This window comes from Pinus tabuliformis, chromosome 4_2 (assembly GCF_031772625.1).
Source record: "Pinus tabuliformis cultivar Carrire ecotype Pingquan chromosome 4_2, CPIR1, whole genome shotgun sequence".
In the NCBI taxonomy this organism is placed as follows: Eukaryota; Viridiplantae; Streptophyta; class Pinopsida; order Pinales; family Pinaceae; genus Pinus; species Pinus tabuliformis.
The window spans coordinates 298130829-298153136 of record NC_142304.1 but is presented as its reverse complement, the minus strand read 5'-3'; the positions used below and the strand labels follow the sequence as shown (position 1 = coordinate 298153136).

The window sequence follows — 22308 nt, the reverse complement described above, 5'->3', positions numbered from 1 at the left end:
AACTTTTGATTTATTCTCATTAACCACTGCCTTGCATCTTCCACATAAGTGTTCAAATCTAGCATTGTGTCTTACACCGAATGTTGAGTCAATTTTGGTGTTAGAGCCAAGTCATTTGCAAAGTGGACATTAAGGAGTTGGTTACTATTTGGTTAGTAAATGGCTTTGATTTTCTTTTGCATTCTTGCCAATGGGCAGCCTTGCAGGATGGAACACTGCAATGTGTTAAGACTCTCATAGTACACCATTTGCAGTAACTTGTGCAGAGAATTGTGGGAAGAGAGTCTCTACATATTGATGATACATAGTACCAAATCTCAGCCAATCTATCATGTTGAGATTGAAGTTCCATTCCATTCCATCACAAGCTTTATCATAGTCTATCTTTAAAAGAAGGGGCTCTTGGCCAATGTCCTAGGCCCACTCAAAAGAAGGGGCTCTTGGCCAATGTCTTAGGCCCACTCAAGGTTTTTCCCGTTGCGAAGGTTCTTGATCTTCATATTGAAATGTTATCTCCCAGATTGTTAGGCCAGAACAAACAAGCCTTGTGCAAGGGAGATTCATCTTGGATACTGTCATCGTTGCTTGGGAGTCAAGGGAATGGGCTAGAGAATCCAATCAAGACTCCCTTTTTTTTTCAAAATAGATTTTGACAAAGCATATGATAGAATACTTTAATGTTTGTGTTCTAAATGATGAATCTGACACTTAATTATAAAGTGAGTTAAGGTTTTCCTATTTCTGTTCTTTTTTTTGTTAATCTTATTTTGATTGATATGACTTGGGATAGGGCACGGCTGTATTGGATATGGATCCTAACTGTATGCAGGTAGTATCCAGAAAATGGACATGTATCTGGGTTGTATATATGCCATATCTGACCAGTAATTGTACTGGATATGTGATGCAATGCATCTTAGGCCTTTGTAGCCATATCCAGTAACTTAGGTATCCAAACATCATTCCCTTATGAGTGTACATGACCTTCATTGGTGCATGCATGCAAGAGCACAGTTTCAGATCCTGTTATCCTATCTATTGTGAGAGCACCAATGGAGATCCATTCCATTGTCCGTAGTGAAAGCTCTCCTAGCAATGATAGACTTGAATAGAACCACCCTTGCCTATGATGCAACACCTATTGCATGACAAGACGGATTGCAAATCACAACTGATGGCTTGCATCGCTTTTGATCATTGTGTTTATTTGAAGGGCTAAGCTTCTTTGTTTGATACTGAACTTGCATTATTTGATAAATATTGGTTGAATATATGCAGCCATGGCGTGAAAAGAATCGTCGTAAGTGGTGCCTGAAAGTGACTTTACAGTAGTTTAACCTTGCACAGCTTCCACTCATTCTAATTTAATATATTTTCATTTTTGCAGCAATTCTTGATATAATTTTTAGTTGGAAGGCCAGAAAATCTATGAAATACACTCAGATTCTGAGATATTTATTGAAGGCTGTGGTTGCCGCTGCATGGGTTATCATTCTTCCAGCTTGTTATGTCCATACTTGGGAGAATCCTACTGGTCTTGTCAAAACTTTCCAGAACTTTGCGAGCGGGTGGAATTTCCCTTCCTTGTATGTTTTAGCTGTTGTAGCATATTTATTGCCGAATGTACTTGCGGCAATTTTCTTTATGTGTCCCATGCTGAAGCGGTGTATTGAAAGGTCAAACTGGCGCATTTGCACTATTCTGACATGGTGGCAACAGGTGCGCATGTTATAAAACTGTATTTTAACTTTTAACGTCCCACTGAAAATTATTTAGCTCTGCAATATTTATGTTTCGTAGATTGCCTTAAAGCTGGGAAAAACAACTCCTTTGGTCTTTGAGAAACAGATTCTTTTGTGGAATATTATAGCATGTAAATTTAAAGTACCAGTTGTCATAGTACAGTGTTAATATCTGAATCCTCAGTACAGCTTGGTTGATAAATCACCTTATTTGTGTAATGAATGCAAATTCCATTACTGTAATAGCACTATTTGGTATACTCAAACAAATCTATCTCTGGTCATTTGCAGCCACGCCTGTATGTTGGACGGGGAATGCATGAGGATTTGTCTTCTCTTTTCAAGTTAGTTTCATTATGATCTTATTGCCAACTGTATTTGAATCTTAGAAATATAGTGGTTTAGATGAAATTTTAAGACTGCTTTTCATATTTATGTTTCATGTTTGTATCTTTTTGATAGCTTATTTGGTAGATCTCCAGGTACACAATGTTTTGGGTTCTACTTCTTATAAGCAAGTTTGCTTTTAGCTACTACATTGAGGTAATAAATCATCTTCTATTTGAGCAGATTTTACTTTGAAGAAAAGGGTTCTATATACAATTTGAGCGGAAAGATAGCATAGGAAAAAATAGTCATTGAAATATCGAGAATGCAAGATGCAGTGGTTAAATTTAAATTTGAAAGTATAATAGTACAACATGAACTACACTGGGAAATATTTATATAAAACAATTAATTTTTTTATACCCAATTTTTTATTATATCCAAGTGTCCGGGGGTTGAAATTCATATCATATATTCTTTCAGATAAGGCCCCTGGTTAAGCCTACAAAGCTGATCATGCGGATGAGTATTGGCAATTATGAATGGCATGAGCTTTTCCCACAAGGTGAGAGTACTTATGCAGTAAGCTTAGAAGTCATGTATAAGATTCACTTTCACAAAAAATATATTTTGCTAATGTTGCTTTTCTCCATGTTGCAGCAAGAAAGAACATTGGGGTGGTGATTTCTGTATGGTCTCCAATAATTCTTGTGAGCACAGAAATCAAGTCACAAAATTATGTTGTTATGGTTCTAAATTGTTCAAGTATTTGTTGTGTATGTGGATTAACAATATTCCATATTGGGCTATGCACCTAAGCTAATTATTTATCTTTAGGTCTATTTCATGGACACACAAATTTGGTATGCCATCTTCTCAACTATATTTGGTGGTATCTATGGTGCCTTTCGCCATCTTGGTGAGGTGTGATTCTTTTCTAAACTCATGTTTAGTCTTTCAACTAAATTTGAATCAAACTTGTTAAGAGGACACAAATCATTTCAAGTTTTGAGCAGGCACCTCATTCTCTCTTTTAGAAGCATGCTTGACTTTCTTACTGCTCTGGATTCTGCTTGTGGCTTTCATTTCCAGATACGAACATTGGGGATGCTAAGGTCTCGATTTCAATCTTTGCCTGGAGCTTTCAATGCACGTCTGGTGCCACGAATGAAGGAAAAAGAGCAGAAAAAGGGTTTGAAAACTTTATTGCCACAGACATTTGAGCAGGTGAATTATTGCTTTATATATACATAAAATTAGATATTATTTTCTGGCTGAAATAAAATTTCCATTGATAATCAAAAGGTCAGCTACAGGTGACATAGTACAACCATATTCACCATGAGAGCATGATCTCTAGGAGCTCCTATCTGGGAGACTTCCCTACCTAAGCTGCCTACAATCCTACCATATGAGAACTTACCCTTTTTTAGTAATACATGGCTGATAATACATACAAAAACTTCAGAAGCCTTTGCATATAGGCAGGTTACAAGCCTATAGAGACAGTCATTAACGGAGACAGAGAGCAAGTAGAGACAAAAAACTATCTCAGCACAACCATTACTTCTTAGATTGAGGTTTATCTTCAATATTTGGTTCATATCACTCTCAAAATTTCGCATAGATTTGTAGGTGGCATAGTGCTACAACGTGTCTGGTCCCCCATTTTGCGTAGCTAAGAATTCCTTGGAGAAAATATACCAGCTTCCTAGGACACCCCTTGGGTTTCCTGGAATCAAACAGAACAGAGGATGAAATAACCACAAGAGAAGAGTGATTGGGAAAGAAACTTCAAGCTGCTATCCCTCTTTACTTTTGACCTATCTGTAAATATTAAGTTGCCATCCATGGGCATTTTGGGGACTGCATTTGAAGAGAGAGACTGAAGGATTTGGCCAAATGATTAGTTGGTTTGAAGGATAGGCATGAAACCTGGGTTCATATCTGATCCTTGTGCCATTGACTTGGCTATTGAGAGACATCTTCTCCTTGGCCTCCAAGAGTCTCAAATTATTGGCTTCATCCCAGCCATGTAATTTTGCATGGCATCCAACTTTAGATCCTTGTCCGGTGCCACCTGTTCTGTGCTTGTCTTGAATTGAATTTGAAGATCAAAGAACTACCGTCCTACAGTAGGACTGAGCTTAAGGGCCTAAAAGATTATCACACCACATGGATGTTGCTACATCCTCACCCACTTCTTTGTCATTTGGTAGATATATGCTGACATTCATGGAAATCTGTAGTCTCTTCCTCTAATCCTCACTCTCTGAAATATGTTCTCTTCCAAGTTCATTGTTCCCTCTTTCTTGGAGTCAACAACATGATTCGCTTGCAAGTCTGCTACTGAATTTTCTGATATACAAACGTGGGAAAGCTGAACTTTGTGGAATGATTGGATAGCTGATCTGTGCCAAAGGAAATGGGGAAACAGGTACGAGTTTCTGAAACGGGCACAGGTACGAAACATGACCCCCCAAATTTTGGAAACAGGGAAATGCGATATATATATATATATATATATTAATTAGGACATTTAAGAAATGTTATGTGCAATCATAAAGCATACATGATGCATTATAATTTATCACATTTAAAGTTTAAACATTATGATCAAATTTACATCACAATTACTTATGAATGATCACATAATGAAAATAGCAATATCGGAATATCCAAAATCAACCTTTATTATATATCCAAATCTCAAAGTCAGTGTTTATTATATATATGAGGCTGCAAGTATTATAAAGACAAGAGACTAATGTTCATCATCATAATCCTCATAAAAAATAGAAGTTGAAGCATGCTCAACAATGGATGGTGGTGCTGAAGAAGATGATGGGCCAATTCCACTTCCAGGCTGGACCTCAATATTCAGGGCAGCAAGAGAGAGATCCAAATCAGGACTTTCTGGATCCACATCCCATTCTTTAGAAGGACCACTGCTATATTCTAGACCCCTATGAGATGCAAGGTGAAGGTTGAAGTGCACATAAACAAAATCCTCTACCTTCTGTGAGCCCAACCTATTGCACTTCATAGAATGAATAAAACCATAGGTGCTCCAATTTCTTTCTGCTAATGAAGAGCTTGCCATTTGTGAAAGAACACGAATGGCAAGGTTATGCAAATGTACACCATTTGCTCCATGTCAAATCCACCACCTAATTGGATTCATCGTGCTTCTCTCCTCCAAAGCTGAGATGGAAATATTCTCGTAAGGGCTTTTTTCATGCCATTAGCCACCTCCCTATTCTTATGAGGTGCCTTCCTCTTCCCATTGCTTTGGGAAATAAGCTCCGCATCATAAAATTTGGGGTTCAAGGCATGTGCTAAAGTGTGCAATGGAGTGTTGAAATTGTTCCACTATCAACAATGATTTTCTTGACTAAATCAGCGAAATGATCATCAACAAACAAATGTTGTGGAGACTCTTGTGAAATGATTTCCATAGTTTTCTTAACCATGGAATCCATGCCATCATATACCTCTCCTAAGAAAGGTTGGTCAGTTTCAGCATTCCGAAGAAGCTCAAATGCAGGGGTTGTGATCTTTAGCAAGAAATCTATCTTGCTCCACCAGTCCTCATCAAGGCATAATCTACGCACCATATATTCCTGCTCTGAATCTGCTTCTCTCCACTCAACCCAAAGTTGACTCACCACCATAGAAAATAATGCTTGCTTAACCTCAACAAGGCGACGCAACATCAGGAAGTTTGAGGCATATCTTGTCTCAACAAATTTTAACAACTCCTACGATTGGTGGTGGTTGGTGATGAATTTAACAATCTCCCTTGCTTCCCTTGTGATTTCCTTTATCCATGGAATTTTTTTGTCGATTGTGAAAATTCCGTAAACTGGAATCCCTACTGCAACAACTGATTCAACTTCTCCTATTTGTTAATTACTGAAACAAATTATTTACTGCTTCCTATAGCAAATATTGAAGCTAACACACTGCAACCTACACCAATTAAATAATATGCCCAAAACAAGAACAAAACAATAGAGAAAGATACAACACAAGTGACAGTTATTTTTGGATAAATGTCCCCGGAAAAACCCAATGCGGGAAAACCATTGCAGCAGATCTGAGGGTTTTATTATTAAGCTAAAGTATTTCTGAATACAATCTCTGGATGCCCTCTTGACAATCTAGTTATAGAGAAAATCACTTAGCAGAAGAAACTGGTGAGATTACCTCACTCTACACTGCAAGTCCTGGCTGATCCGACCACTGAACTGCGAGTTCCATGACTACTTCTGCGTTGCCCCTGCTTTGGCCCTGCGTTAGCCTCTAAGTCACTGCATCAGCTCAACTGAGAATCGATCTGCCTTCAGAAGCCTTTTCCAGCCCTCCTGGCTCAGAAACGTCAGCCCCTTCAACAAATTCAGACCCCTTCGCTGGAAGCTACTGCGTTGCTCTGCGTGGGGCTTGCGTGAACCCTTCCTGGCTCTGTGTCACCCTCTCTGCCCTCTGCACTGCCTCCTCTGTGTGTCTCTTTACCTCTCTGCTGAGTATTCTTGGCTCCGGAGAAGATCCTCCAGCCAAACTTCCTCTACCCCTCTTTGCACAAGCTCACTATCGATATTCTCCAGGCAGGTGCTCTGCTTTAGAAAATCGAAATTCTGAACTCACTCTATGTGTCTTTCCAAATGACCCTCAAGCCTCCTTAAATAATCTCCTCGTTGACATTCAACAACCCAGATTAGAAGCTAATCAATGGTTAATATCATTTCTGCTTGATCCTCGTCTTCTTCTAGAAGTTACACCCACAATTTATATTAATACCCTTTAATTATTTTATTTTCCTATGTTTAAACTTAGTGTCCCATTAAAATAATTAACTATTTTAATAAAACTATTTCTGGGATTTTCCAAAACGCTTTCTGGGTTCTTTGGAATACATGTGCCTAAGCATCCCTGCAAAATTTGAGACTTAGAGCACATCCGATGCTACCTGAAATCAACATCAATCTCCTCTAAGTTCAGATTCAGATTATGGACAATGTAGGGTGTCCAAAAGATGTGGTCATGCCTCCCCTCAATAATCAAACCTGCAACTTTGCAAACTGTTGCATTACCCGTGATAACTTGCACCACCCTGTTAGGCCCTATTTGTTCAATAGATTTTATAATAACATCAGCAATGAACTGTGCATCTTTTATCTCTCCTGAGCAGTCTTCCACCTTTAAAAACATTGCTCCTTTGGGGGAAGTGGGAATGATATTTATCAATGGTCTGAGACTATGGTAACCCCAAAGCTACTCCAGGAAGAACGAATTGGTGATAAGATATCCTCCACAAACTCCTTCTCATTTTTGAGAAGCTGAGTTCTGAATTTATCATAGTTGGGCCCCTTGTACCCTTGAGGAGATTTGTTAATTTCCCTTGTCATATTTTGCCAGTAAGGAGAGCGAACAACATTGAATGGGATACCACATGCATAGATGCACCTAGCCTCTCTAGAATTAATTTCTTCTCTCACTTGCACATTCACCAATTTAGAAATTTTGCTATCCTTAACTGAAGTGGATGCCCCTCTGGTATTTTTGGATGGTGCTTGTTCATGTTGTTGAGTGGCACTAACTCTCCTTTTCCTTGCTTCAACAACAATCCTTGGCTCAATGTTAGGTGGAGCTTGAGGAGTAGCTTGACTAAGCTCATCATGCCTTCTTTTAATTCCATCCGCCTCATCTTGCTCTCTTTGATATGCCCTCCTTACCAATGGGTCTGTTTTTTTGTGTAACTTGCAATCCTCTGTCCTCCTCCATGCAAAAGATGTGCCTTCACTCTTCGGTAGGAGCCCTTGTACGAATTACTGCAAAGATTACATCGCCATTCCCTTGAGCCACCACCTCCACATTTTTGAAACTTCTGAACATGCCTCCAAAGAGGATAATATTCAGCCCTTGGGTTGGACCTAGGGCTTGAACTTGCACCTTGGTTGGAAGCCATTGTTGCAAAAAAAAAAAAAAAAAATCTGTAAAGAAAAAACGTTTTTCATATATTTGGAAGCATAAACCCTCGAAAAATAGAAGAAATTGTAGGAAAAAACTAAGAAAATGAATGATTCTTACCCAAATTATTTTTTTGTAGCTAAAGCTACCCCAAAATTCCTGAAAAGACAAGAGAAATATGGCTGTAGCTAAGCCAAAAACCAAAAATGTCGTAGCCAGAAACTCTGCGTTCCAAATTTGCTGCTGAAATCTCTTTCTCTTGCTGCTGAAATCTCTTTCTCTTTCTGCTGAAATCTCCTTTGCTCACTGTTGAAAATGCCCTAGCTGAAACCACTGCGCTTTTCCTCCTCTCTTTGCTGAAATTGTCCGTCTCCAAGTGAAATGACTTGCTCAATTCGTGTGATGAGGGAATGAGGCGAGAGTCTTTTTATAACTTGAGAGAGGCATCTAGAAGCATCCACAAGATATTTTATTTGCCCAATCAAATATTAAAAGCAAAATACTAAAAAAAATCGAAAAAAGTGTTACTTTAAGTGGAAATGCCGTCGTATGGCCTGGAAACTCGTTTCCGGCCGTACTGGCCACGTTTCCCCAACGTGAAACAGCGAGTACAGCTGGAAATTCATTTCCAGGCCATATCGTATGTGTTTCTGCATTTCCGTTTCGGTTTTGGCCTTAAATGCCCTTGGGGGTAGTGTTTCCTGCAACATAGGAAAAATAAATAGGGCAAGAGAAATTATGGAGAAAAATGGATGAATTGGCCACCAAGGAGGTTTATTTTGAGGCAACTTGATAAATCGTTGCCAAGAAATTCCTCTCCCAAGCAATTTCACTCCAAGCCCTAATTGAGTTGCTTATACTCAACAGGGTCGAATTTAAGAAGAGAGAGAAAACATAATTCAATGTATGGATAAAATTTGAATTGATCACCAACTAGCCAAGGCCAATGCCTCGTTCTTGGGTTGATGGACTCTATGGATGTTTAAGATTAGCTAGATCTTGCAAAGGAGTAAGGATATTTTGATGCCCTAGCAACGAAACCCTAACTGTTATCTTTGTGAGTGATCAAAGGCACTTGGGATAGCTACAACAAGAGTTCACCAAGGGGATTACCATTCACATTACATATATGAGTAATTATCCACGCCCACTCCGTTCTCGATGTCTCCCAACAACAGGCTATGGGGGGTAATCCCTATGGAATGAAGTGAAGGAAAACAAGTTGAGAATCAACTTACTTGGAGACACGGATGAGTGGCCTAGCCATTCGGTTGAAATTAAGCAAGATTATTGATTAAATTAGATTTTCTATTATGAGACCAATGCCTTAATGGAGCCACAAATTCTTGCTTCTTATGAATTGGAACCAAATGACCGGATGGACACCCACTGCTTGAATGATTAACTAACCTATATGATATGCAAGTCTTAGGACTTATGCGAGATGCAATGATCTTGGTAAATTTTAGTTAAATGCCTAGTCTAAGTGTAACCTTCCTTTAACTATTTTGAAGTGGGCTCCAAGGTAGGTTGTGGGAAGGAGGCTAACATGAAGCAGACTAGGGCCTGATTAACGATACCTTTTGTTAGGCTTCTATCACCCAATGTCTCCGGCGCTGCAGAGACTGTGGCTTTGACGACTGCAAGGTCACTGTGTTAACCACCGAAGAGTTGGTAAGGCCCCTCAAGCTAAATAAAAAAGTTTGCCGTATACCTCTATCAACCTACCTTATGCTAGGAGGTAGATTATTAATGCAAATCTAGATCTAGTATGCTTATGCAAGAGATTATGAGTGAGATTTATCTTGAGTTAAGATTTTCTTAAGTTGTTTAAGTACTTAATTAGAATCCTTTTAAGAGTACTTAACAATAGCGAATTGCAATCTTAGACAAGATAAAATGCTTAGAGATACAAGTGTAAATTTCAACAATATTCCACAAGATACAAAGTAACCCAAGATGCCAAATGCTTAAAATAGTCAATCAAGATGCTGATCACATATTTATACCAACAATACTACTTCAGAAAATTCAGATCTTATCAATGTTGTAACAACAGTGCATAAACCACTTCTAATGATGAAACTTGCCCAATACATAAAACACTGAAATTTCAATGACCAACAAATGTACTTCAGCCTGCTTATATCACTTTAAGATGATGTATTCAGTCAAATTTCAGATCTGATTTCTTGATTTACAGCAGTAAGTAAAGACAGATCAGCAAGATAAAACTGCCAAAAATACATGGCCTCTATGCCCAAAAATAGTAAAATGCACCTGAAACTAAAAATTTTGATTTTAGGGAATTTAGAGAGTTTGACTCAGCAATTTTCAAAATTGATATGTTTGTTACAACATGAGTTAACCATAGATTAGCGAACTAATCAAGCCAAAAATAGATGCCCAATATTTCCAAAAATATAATTTTTTTTCCAAACTTGAAAAAAATAATTTTTGGAGTTATTTAGAGGATGTGATTCAATTTTTTTTTGAACTGATATGTTATTATAGCAGTGAAACTGTGATAGATCAGCGACCCAACAATGCTTAAGACAAAACCTAATATTTCCAAAAATAGTAAAATTTTCTCGAAATTGAAAATTCTAGTTCTTGGCCCCTACTAACTATTTGATTCAGAAACTTTAGAATTCTAGAAAAGTTCAGTTATGCAGAAAAATCCAGTGAGCTTAAATGTTAGATCTAGGCCAAAACTCAAATACCCAGGAGGCCAAAATTTGTGAAAATGAAGATTTTGCAATTTTAAATGAGCTTGACCATTTAGTTTCTGATTTTAGGGCCTAATTATTAGTAATTTGCTTGTTGTAATAAAATTGCAAAAAACAAGGGTTTAGAGGTCAAACTCTAGGCCCAAGGCCTTGAAGATCCCACCATTGAAAATTGATGAAACTTTGGGATCACTTTTCCGCTTGAAAAATAAGAATTTTGAGACCTTAATCCTGCAAAATCGCCAAGTATTTAGTTTTAAAACTTCAGTTTATGGTTTCAGGTCAATTTTGGGGCAAAAGAGGCCAATAATTGGAGAACAAGGCTAAGGGAAGCAAATTTGCGGGGATAAATGAGCTAGGATGATAGATCGGGGGCTGAAATGGTAAGAGGAGGCCAAAAACTGAAAATCTGTCTCTTTTTTTTTTTTTTTTTTTTAACTGGATCTGAATTTTGCCATCAAATCTTCAGTAAATGTCCCTACTAAATTGTTTGGAGACTAGATCTTACCCTCAAGGGCCTAGATCTAGCTCTTCTCTCACTTGATTCCTTAATCCAACCTGCAAAAATGAAAATAAAAACACCCAAACCCCAAATTGTGAAAATTCGAAAACTCAAATCCTATTGCAACAACTGGAAATAATTCTCCTAATTGTTAAATTAATTTTCAACAATTTATTTATTGTTTGCTACAACAAATACTGAATCAATCACACTGCAACCTACACAAATAAACTGCGGAAGAATAAACGTTGGAAGAAATACTAGCACACACACACATAAAATGACAATTATTTTTGGACCAATGTCCTCGGAAAAACCCAACTTGGGATAACCGGTGCAACAATATGCAACAGTGAAATCTGAGTACATCTATGGATGCCCAACTCGCTATCCAAACAACAAGAAAATCTGAGTAAAATACTGAAGGGAATTACCCTTCTCCCACATGCAATCTCTGGCTGGACTTTCCCTATCAGAACTCGGCCTCCTGGAGCACTGCATCAACCTTTGTGATACTCTACGTAGCTAGATGGACGACTTTGTTGATTTTTGGGTAACATCGGATGTGCTCTAGCTCCGAAATTTTGTGGAGGGGCTAGAACACATGAGATCTTCAAGACCCAGAAATTGTTTGGTGAAATTCCACCCGAATTGTATTTTATTAAAATAATTAATATTTTTAATGGGGTTCCCAAGTCTAAACTCAGGAAAATTAAAATATTAATGGGTATTAATGAGAATATGGGTGAAAAGCTTCTAAGAGACAAGGATCAAGTCTAATTTAATCTTAGCCATTGATTAGAGATTAGATCACGACCATTGATTTCTCAACAGGAAAAATATAAAGGGAGGCTTGGGGTCAGTTGGAGAATACACACAGAGAGATAGAGAAAATGATTTTCTGAAGTGAGAAGTTCTCAAGAGGAAAATCAATGGAGGAGATCTCTAGCAGAGAGGGCCAGTTCGGCAAAGGGACTTCGGTCCAAGATCGAGAATACATAGTAGAGAGGTAGAGCAGCACTAGGGAGAGACAACGCAATTCCAGAAAGGATGATGCAGAGGCTAGAGGAGCTGACGTAGTCACTTAGAGGCAACACTGGGGTTTCTGTGAGGCAGAGAGAGCAACAGTTCAACAAATCGATTTCTGAGCCGGGAAGGCTCACTGGGAGGGTGACACAGCTCCTAGAGGAGGTAACACAATTCCAATGCAGAGCTTGGAGCAGCCATCGCTGCCCAACACTGGGGACAACACAGTCACCTATGGGGTTTGTTCATCCAGGTGTTGGATTCACCGAAATATCTGTCTCCGGATAGAGATACTTTTGCCGGGTTTATTCTTTGTTATGTGAGCCGGATTTGGCACCCTAGTTGTATTCATAAATCTGCTTAATAATAAAACCCTCATATCTGTTGCACCAGTTTCCCTACATTGGGTTTTTCCAGAGACGTTTAGTCCAAAAATAAGTGTGTCCTTTGTGTGTTTGTCTCATTTATTTTTCAGCACTTGATTTGTATATTGGTGTAGGTTGCAGTGCATTTACATTAATATTTGCCAAATATTTCTGAAAATAACTTGTTAAATGAAGAACACAAGTAGGTAATGCAAATCAGTTTACTGCAATAGGATTTATGACTTGTTCGATTCAGAAATTTTGACATGGTATTAGAGGAATTGCAGATCAAGGAGGACTAAACCCATCGACGAAAGGACAGAGGCGAATTCGTGCGTGAAGGCAATTGTCCCAAGAGACAACGCAGTTTCTGGCTGAGAGAGCAGAGGAGGGGTGACACAGTAACCAAGGGAGGCTCACGCAGAGCCAGCATCAGCCTGATTGGGTGATGCTATTGCTGTAGAGGGCAATGCAGTGGTTACATGGCCAGCGCAGAGACTGTTGAGTCTCGTTTTTCCGGTTGTCGGAGCTAGAGGTGTAGCGCAGATTTCATCTGGAGTTGCTAGTGGGGTGTTGATTCTGTTGGTGCAGAACAATACTTAGTGGGGCAGAAGCAAAGTAGAGGGAATCAGTTCATCAGAAGATTTCTTGCCAAGAAATCTAGATCCAGTGCTGACCAGCAACAAAGAGAGATCAAAGAGGGGTGGTTCGACAGTGGTTGGCAAAAGGATTTCCATGGAGCAAATCAAAATTCAGAGGGAGCTTGTTCCTTAGAGGATTTCTAGTGCCAAAGAAATCCAGATCCGAGTTTTTCTGGGGCAACAACGAAAGTGGGAGAAGAGAACCAATTCGACATTCATTTGAGCGGAGATGGTCGTTAACGGAATGAGTGATCAGGACAGGTTGGAAAGAGCATCCAACTTCGTCATCTGGAAGGTCAGGTTCTTGGCAGTTTTGGATAAAAATCGCATCAAGGATTATGCCTTGAAGACGGTTGTTATTCCGATTGATGATAATCCTCTCAAGAAGTACGAGGAAGCTCAGGCAAAAGCAAAGTGCATGATCTTGGATGGGGTCAAGGATCATGTGATTGCACATGTCGCTGAGAAAGACACAACAATGGAAATGTGGGAAGCCTTGAAGGCATTGTACGATGGAACTTCCGTTCAGCGGAAGATGTTGCTTGAGAGTCAGCTGAGATTGTTTCAGATGCAGAAGGGAGAAGAAATCAATCCCTTTCTTCTCAGGTTGCAAAGGATCCGTGATCGGCTAACTTTCGTAGGGGCTACACCAGATCCTGAATTTATGGTCAAGATTGCCCTGAATGCAGTCACTAAAGACTGGGAAACCTTTGTCCAAAGCCTCTTGGGCAGGGCTTCTCTTCCCAGTTGGGAGGAGATGGTGGCAGCTCTTCAACAAGAAGAGATCAGACAATTGACCAAGGCGGGAAGCAGCAACAAAGGGATCAGAGTCAAGAAGGAGGAAGAGGAGGATGTGGCTCTCGCATCAGTAGGACAACAAGGGCAGCAGGCTAAGTCACCTAACACGGGGATTCGGGACACGTAGGATTCGGGACACGTAGGATTCGGGATTCGTGGTGTCGGATTCGGGACACGCTGACCCCCGAACAGGACACGTTATATATTATTTTATTAAAATATATATATATATATATATATATATATATATATATATATATATTTAAAAATATATATATATATATATATATTTAACAATATATATATATATATATATATATATATATATATATATAAAATTAGTTATTAGCATATTTCTTACACAAATTTTAATTAATGATACAAATTTATTGATTTCAAACATAGATCTCCATCTATAGCTATTAGCATGCATAGTACATACAAAATTCAAATAAATGTCAGTGGTACTGGTCATATAAATGATAAATCTATTAAACATTTAAATCATGATTCATAATTCATAACTGAAAGACAACTTACAACTACAAGATAGTAAGATAAACACACTGACAACTGTAGTTTTCTCATTAAGTCATGAAATCAAAATCTGTTACATAGGTAGTGTTGGTGCAATGCCAATGGCAAATAGAAATAGAAAATATAAAACAACTATAGGTATACAAGCCTCAAGGCATCAATCAACATCAGAATCAACATCACTGTCCCCATCATCATGGTCCCCACTGCTCTCCTCTGCATCCTCCTCCTCCCCTGTATCCATAGTCGCCTCTGCATCTGCTGGTATGGAGGTTGACCCCGCTAAGTCATCAAAACTAATAGGGTCTAGCACTGGATCACCGAGATCCATGTTGGCCAATGCCAACTCAACAGTGGTGTCCAGACCCATATCTTCAGGAAAGACATCCCACATCTTTGTCTTTCCCCTCAACCACTCTTCCCTCTGCCTGAAAATAAGACGAAGGTTGGTGTGCACATACACCATTGTCTCTGCCCTCGACTGCTCAAGCTTGTTCTTCTTCACAGTATGCAAATTCCCATATGTGCTCCAATTCCTCTCGCAACAAGAGGATGAAGTCACCTGAGAGAGGAGCCTCATGGCTAACTGCTGAAGAGGAGGGCTTGTTGCCCCATGATTTGCCCACCAAGAGTAGGGCTTCTTAAGCCCCCTGTCTCTAATCACATCTTAACCTCCAAATCGACCAGTGCCAGTGGAAAACTCTGCAAAGGCATCCTCCACCTCCGCAAGCAATGCACTATCCTGATAAATCCGCTTCAATGCCTCTTTCCTCCCCTGTGAGATTTCACCATCCATGTGAGGAGGGAATCTGCGGGAAGGTCCACCATTCAGCCACTCATGGCTGTAGTATTTGGGGTTCAATGAGTGAGCCAAACAATGTAAAGGTGTACAATTCTTGTCCTATCTGCGGACAAGAATATCATGTATGGTATCGCAAAAGGCCTCTGGTGATGTCTCATACTGGGGGCACTCACTCTGTAGAATAATGCTCCTCACAGACCCAATCATGGAATCCCATCCCTCATAAACCTCTCCTAGGATGGGTTTGTCTGTATCTGCAACTCGAAGCAAAGAGATGATAGGGTCCATGATCCGAATAAATAGATCTACCCTCTCCCACCAAGCATCATCTAGTACCGTGTCCTTCACTCTTTTAGAGGCTGCCTGATCTGTCTTTCTCCAAAAAGACCAAAACTCAGAAATAACCATGGACCCAAGAGCAGTCTTGACCTCCCTCAACCTCTTCAACATCATGAATGAAGATGCAAACCGTGTATTAGCAATCTTCAACAATGATAGATTGCTGTACTCCTTGTAGATAGTGAGGGCATTTGTATGATTTTGCACAAAGTTACGGATATGTCTTGCATCCTCAATAATGCTTCCAATCCAAAGCACATCAGAAGCAATGGATTTCAGTGCTAAGTTCAATGAATGGACAATGCAAGGTGTCCAAAACACTTGTGGATATTTAGCTTCCATAATCATGCCAACCGCCTTGCAAACAGGTGCATTATCTGTAATGATTTGCACACAAGAATCAACACCTACCTCTTCAACAACTCTAATAAATAACTCACCCATAAATTGTGCATCCTTGTATTCACCAAGTGTATCCACTGCTTTCAGGAAAACTGAACCATTCAAGGAAGACACCATGAAGTTGATGATTGGGTGTCGTGCTGGATCTGTCCATCCATCAGAAACAATGCTAACCCCAGATGTTGGCCATGATGCCTTAATAGGCTCGAGCATTTTTTGCACCTCTTTTTTTGCCTTTGTCAACAATGTGGTTCTCAGCTTCTCTGACCCAGGAGGCACATACCCTGCTGGAGCCCCTTGAGTTAGAGCTCGGCACATCTCAACAAATAAAGGTGAACGTGCAACATTAAATGATATGAAGTTTTGATAGAAGAAGAAGGCAATGGTGAGATCAAGCTCTTCCCGTCTCTCTTTTTGGAAAATCCTGTCCATTGGACCAAGTGATCTTCTTTTTAATGCTTGTCCCCCAGTAGAAGTAGAACTCTCAAATGGAAATTTGGTGGTGGCTTTCCTCAAAAATGGAAGGGGGTCTTCATTCTTGCCCTTGGGTGCTTTTGATTTTGAAGCCAGTGCCACATGTTCCATACCAACATTGGCCTCCCTTTCCAATTCTTTTCTCTCTTGTGAAGTAATAACTTTACAAGATCCAATCCCACAACCAGGTATAGCCAACAAATGTGGTTTCACACGGTAATATGTGCTTTTGAAAGAAATATTACAAAAGTTGCATTTCCATTGCACATTGCCTCCTCCCTTTCCCTTGTTGTTTGGCCCATCCTCTCTTGTGACATATTTCCACAATGGATATTTTTCATTGTCTTTAAGTCCTCTTCCCTCAACATTACTTGCAGCAGACTCTGATGATATTGGGGGAGGAAGAGCATCTCTACCCATGACATTCTTGCCCTTCCTTGCTGCCTTTGATTGAGCCATGTTACCTCAACCTGTAAAAAAAATGAACAAACAGTCAAACTGCTATAAAAATTTAAAAATGCAAACAGCAAAAGAAATGAACAAGAATCAAGTTCATTTTATAGTATATATCAGTGGCTCACTGGCTGTATTCTATGTTGCTGTATAAAAATCAGATTATCCATCCACCGTTGTAGAGATTCATGATTCAGTTGATGTGGCTGATGATTCAGTTGAAGTTCTTGAGTGTCATCAGAACGAGGAGGATGCAGCAGAAGTTGAAACACAAGTTTTTATTAGGGACTGTACAGGTGAGAAGGGACATTACAGGTGGGACTGAAATGATAAAATAATTGAGGAATGGAAGCAATCCAGTTGTATTGCAAACGCTTGGATATTATAAACTTCTTGTTAAAGAAAGTAATAGAAGATTCAACAGACAAAACCGTATAAAAGTAAGATTTTAACTCAGTGATACTGATCAGTGATCACATATACTGTTTATCTATACTTCTCTGCAAAAATTGACAATTTATCAACCCAGAAATTAATCTCTCCAGTCCACAGTGATAAGCTCGGGCTAAAACGAATCCCGCAAAGCAGAGAAAAGTGGCTCAATGAGGCAGATCTGGGCTGGAAGGAAAGGAAGGTTGCAACAAAGGCTTTAACATTGAAGATTTGTCTGTGAGCTGCCAAAAACCTATCAATCGAAATCTAACCAGCCCTCATTACAAACTAAAAAATGAGCTTCTTAAACAAAAAAAAAAAAAACTACTTTATTACTCTCGGCACCTGCACTCTAGACCGGCAATAACAATTTTTTTGTTCTCAACGCAAGACAGACCTGGCGGTAGCCCTGTTTTTCTTAATTGAATACAAAAATCAATATAATATTGACACTGAGCTGCTATTATATAGATTGCCAACTCAATGCTTATGCGATATCTTCTGCACAGGTTTGTTCTCTCAGAAGTTAAGGGTCCCTTCTTCTACCTTTAGATATCGGATTGGAGGACTAATTGGATAGAATATGAATATAGAATCAGTCCCTTCTACCTTTAGATATTGGAGTTACTGCAGGACTTATGGGATTCAATATTAATATAGAATGGCAGATTGTAAGTTTAAAGGATAGCGTTAGGCAAATAGGTGAGGGCCGTGAGGCCATAAGGAGGGTGTTGCGTTAAGCCTCAAGGGCTGCTACAGGCAGCAAGAGCCAGCCAAACAATGGCTGCATTAAGCCTTAAACTGTTAAACAGCAGCGTGAGGGTAAAGAGGAGGATGTCCGCGGCAGCGTGAAAGGAGAACAACGAAGACAAGTCACTGCCAAAACTAACCTGCAAGATTGCTGAACAGTGAATCGCTGATTGAATGCGAATATAAACCTAAATGAGGTCCGCTCCTCGCTACAACTGGTGAATGAATCCTTTGCGGCTTTGCCAAATCGCTGTTTTACGATCCGACTCCTTTGCAATTGCCGTCAAATGGGAGAGACAACGCATTTAAACCTAGCAGCAGACCTGAAAAACGAATTCGAAACCAGGACTCGATCTGAAAATTGTGACACGTTTTCCATTTTTTGAACACGCCCCTGGACACGACGTGCCACAAGAGGACACGGCGAGTCCTTCCAGAATGACACGTGTCAGGACAGAATCGTGTCCGATTCGGGATTCGTCCAGGGTTTTGGACGAATCCGGTTTCATAGGCAGCAGGAGAGAAAGAAAAAGGACATATCCAAAGTCAAATGCTTGAGATGTGGAGAAATGGGTCATTTCGCCACGCAGTGCCCTCGGAAGAAGGGCAAAGAAGAGAAGTTTGACTCAATGGCTGCTCCAGCGCAAGAGTACAAAGAGGATGATGAGGATTGCGCCATGAGTGCTGATGCACCTCTAGAGAAGAGGTGGGGCGATATTGAGTTGTAGTCGGGAGGACTACATGAAGGGCAGGATCCTTGAGGTGCCCAAACTCTTGGATCGCATATGACTATGGGAGCCCTTAATGACATTAGCAGAATGACGAGAGTCAGTTGGTGCGAGTGATGATGGAGCAATAGTGGCAGAGCTAGAGTGCTCAAAATCTGAGGCAACGCAGTGGAGTGTTGCAACAGTGCGGAAGGCACAAAGCAGATACAATAGCAGTGTAGTAGCATCAAAGGGTCAACACAGATTAGCAATAGATGTAGCTTTAGCGTCTAGGGGCATCCAAACTGACCAACATGTCAGCTGTTGGGTGGATTTTCAGTTGCTTACTTCTCAACAACTTAGTTGCAGTGCAACAATTAGCATTGGCAGTGCTATGGGCAGCATGATGCAGCATATTGAGTGGGAGTTGCAGTACAGATGCAACAGTGACAGTGGCAGTGTCATGGGTAGCAATACAGATTGCATCAGCGTAGTGGATGAGGAGCAGCAGGTCGAGCATCAGCAGCGCAAAGGATCGATGTCGTGGATCAGTGTGATACTTCTGCTCGGAAGTATTACTAGAGCACATTCCTCACTAAGAGGGAGTGTTGATTTTTGGGTAGCATCAGATGTGCTCTAGTTTTGAACTTTTGTGGAGGGGCTAGAACACATGAGATCTCCAAGACTCAGAAATCGTTTGGTGAAATTCCACCCGGATTGTATTTTATTAAAATAATTAATATTTTTAATGGGGTTCCTAAGTCTAAACTTAGGAAAATTAAAATATTAATGGGTATTAATGAAAATATGGGTGAAAAGATTCTAAGAGATGAGGATCAAGTCTAATTTGATCTTAGCCATTGATTAGGGATTAGATCACGGTCGTTGATTTCTCAACAGGAAAAGTATAAAGGGAGGCTTGGGGTCAGTTGGAGAATACACATAGAGAGATAGAGAAAATCGATTTTCTGAAGTGAGAAGTTCTCGAGGAAAATCAATTGAGGATATCTCTAGCAGAGAGGGGCAGTTCGGCAGAGGGACTTCAGTCCAAGGCCGAGAATACATAGTAGAGAGGTAGAGCAGCACTAGGGAGAGACAACGCAACTCGAGAAAGGGTGATGCAGAGGCTAGAGGAGTTGACGCAGTCACTTAGAGGCAACGCTGGGGTTTCTGTGAGGCAGAGAGAGCAGCAGTTCAACAAATCGAATTCTGAGCCGGGAAGGCTCACTGGGAGGGTGACGCAGCTCCTAGAGGAGGTGACACAGTTCCAGCGCAGAGCTTGGAGCAGCCATCACTGCCTAGCACTAGGGATAACGCAGTCACCTGTGGGGTTTGTTCATCTAGGTGATGGATTTGCCGAAATATCTGTCTTCGAATAGAGGTACTTCTGTCGGGTTTATTCTCTGTTGGGTGAGCCAGATTTGGTAGCCTAGCTGCATTAAAAAATTTGCTTAATAATAAAACCCTCATATTTGTTGCACTGGTTTTCCTGCGTTGGGTTTTTTCGTGGACGTTTAGCCCAAAAATAAGTGTGTCCTTTGTGTGTTTGTCTCATTTATTTTTCAGTACTTGATCTGTATATTGGTGTAGGCTGCAGTGTATTTACATTAATATTTTCTGAATATTTCTAAAAATAACTTGTTAAATGAAGAACACAAGTAGGTAATGCAAATCATTTTACTTCAGTAGGATTTCTGACTTGTTCGATTCAGAAATTTTCACAAGCTTGCACTGGACTGGGCTCAGATGAAGTCGTTCTGCCTCTGGAAGCTGATAAAATTGTCTCTCCAGCCCTCTGGGACTCCTTCCTGGCCTCTGGAACTGAGAACAAATTTTTCTCCTCACCAAATCGATCTGCCTAACTGAAGCACTACGTAGTCCCTCAGTGTTTCCTCTTTGGGATAATTCGATTCACTTGCTGCTGCCTCCCCGGATCTTTCCTTCGGCTCACTGTCCCTGCCCCTCAATCGCAACTTCGATCTCACTTGTTCTCTCTACCAACTGATTGTTTTTATTCTAGAAATCGATTTGCTCATGAAATCTAACCGCTGAACTAATTTCTCCAACCCCATCAACTTCTTATAATCCTCTGTTGAGACTTCAACGACCAAGATTAGATCTTAATCGATGACTAAGATTAACTTGAAGTCGATCCATTTGAGTTTCTAGAACATTCACACCTTGACTCAATTAATTCTGATTAATTAACCATATTCCCTAAGTTTAGACTTAGGGAATATTTAAAAACTGACTAATAATCTGTTTAAGTCATTTCTCAGCGGAATTTTCAGAAACGATTTCTAGGTTTTGGAGATCTTATGTATTTTAGCCTCTTCACAAAATATCGTGGCTAGAACACATCTGATGCTACAAAAACTAACACAAATGTATACAAAATACTAAAGATCCCCAAAACCCAAGTTAGAAAAAATAATTTACAAGTTAGATCTACAAAATTATTCACAAGATCTACAAATATACAAGGGTTTTAAAAATTTTAAATTTGTGAGAAAAATATTTTTATGGAGTTTTTTCCTTTGAAGAATGGTTAAAAATACTAAAAACCCCAATGTATACTATAGCCTTAGCGAAGATTTAATCCACCATATAGATATTTGGAATCCAAGCAACAATGATTCTTGCCCAAGTTTGTGAACTTGGAGGCCAAGGACTGAAGTACTTGCAAGCACTATGAATTTATCTCAAAATAATTTGTTAGATCACATGGGGAATCAAACCACCTAAGATTAGCCCAAAACTATCAATAGTATGGTTCTATCTCCATCTAATGAAAAACAAATCCTACTAATATTCAACACAACATAGAAATGCTTGTAGTCAGCACATACCACAAATCAATAAGCAAGAACACCTTGAATTGCACCCCAAAGTCTTTATTATGATTGACAAAAAATAGTTCACAGCAGGACAATAGTTACAAAGCTGCTTCAGCAGAAATTTTCTAGTCAGAGATCAAGATTATTAGAGACTCAACTAACTCTCTAATTTATAGATAAATCCTCCAAATGGAAAATTAACGTTTAGTTTCTTTGATCCTTGTCAAAATAATCTTGGTTGTTGATAAACACTTCAAGATCTTTTAATCTTGGCCCGTGATTTTTTATTTTTGAGGAATTTGCGAATTTATCATTTAATTCCATTTTAATTAGCTCAAAATTAATTAAACCACCAAGGTCCAAGGGTCCATTTTTTTTTAAAAAGACAATATTCCCTTGGTGGAGGACCTTTAAAAATTGATTTTTTTAAGATTCACGAATTTTTCCATTTAGAGAATTTATTTTCCTAAGATAA

General features: G+C 39.6%; 1 protein-coding gene across 2 annotated transcripts in view; it reads left to right on the top strand.

Annotated features, from left to right (window-relative positions):
• The window catches only part of LOC149169181 (callose synthase 3-like), a 266097-nt gene that overhangs the window by 83867 nt on the left and 159922 nt on the right, over positions 1-22308 (top strand). For both annotated transcript variants that reach the window (XM_089428596.1, XM_089428595.1), the window contains exons 15-21: positions 1388-1719; positions 2034-2086; positions 2225-2285; positions 2553-2634; positions 2730-2779; positions 2907-2993; positions 3162-3296. In XM_089428596.1, the coding sequence (XP_089284722.1) occupies positions 1388-1719; positions 2034-2086; positions 2225-2285; positions 2553-2634; positions 2730-2779; positions 2907-2993; positions 3162-3296 (800 nt within the window). The remainder of the gene's footprint in view (positions 1-1387; positions 1720-2033; positions 2087-2224; positions 2286-2552; positions 2635-2729; positions 2780-2906; positions 2994-3161; positions 3297-22308) is intronic.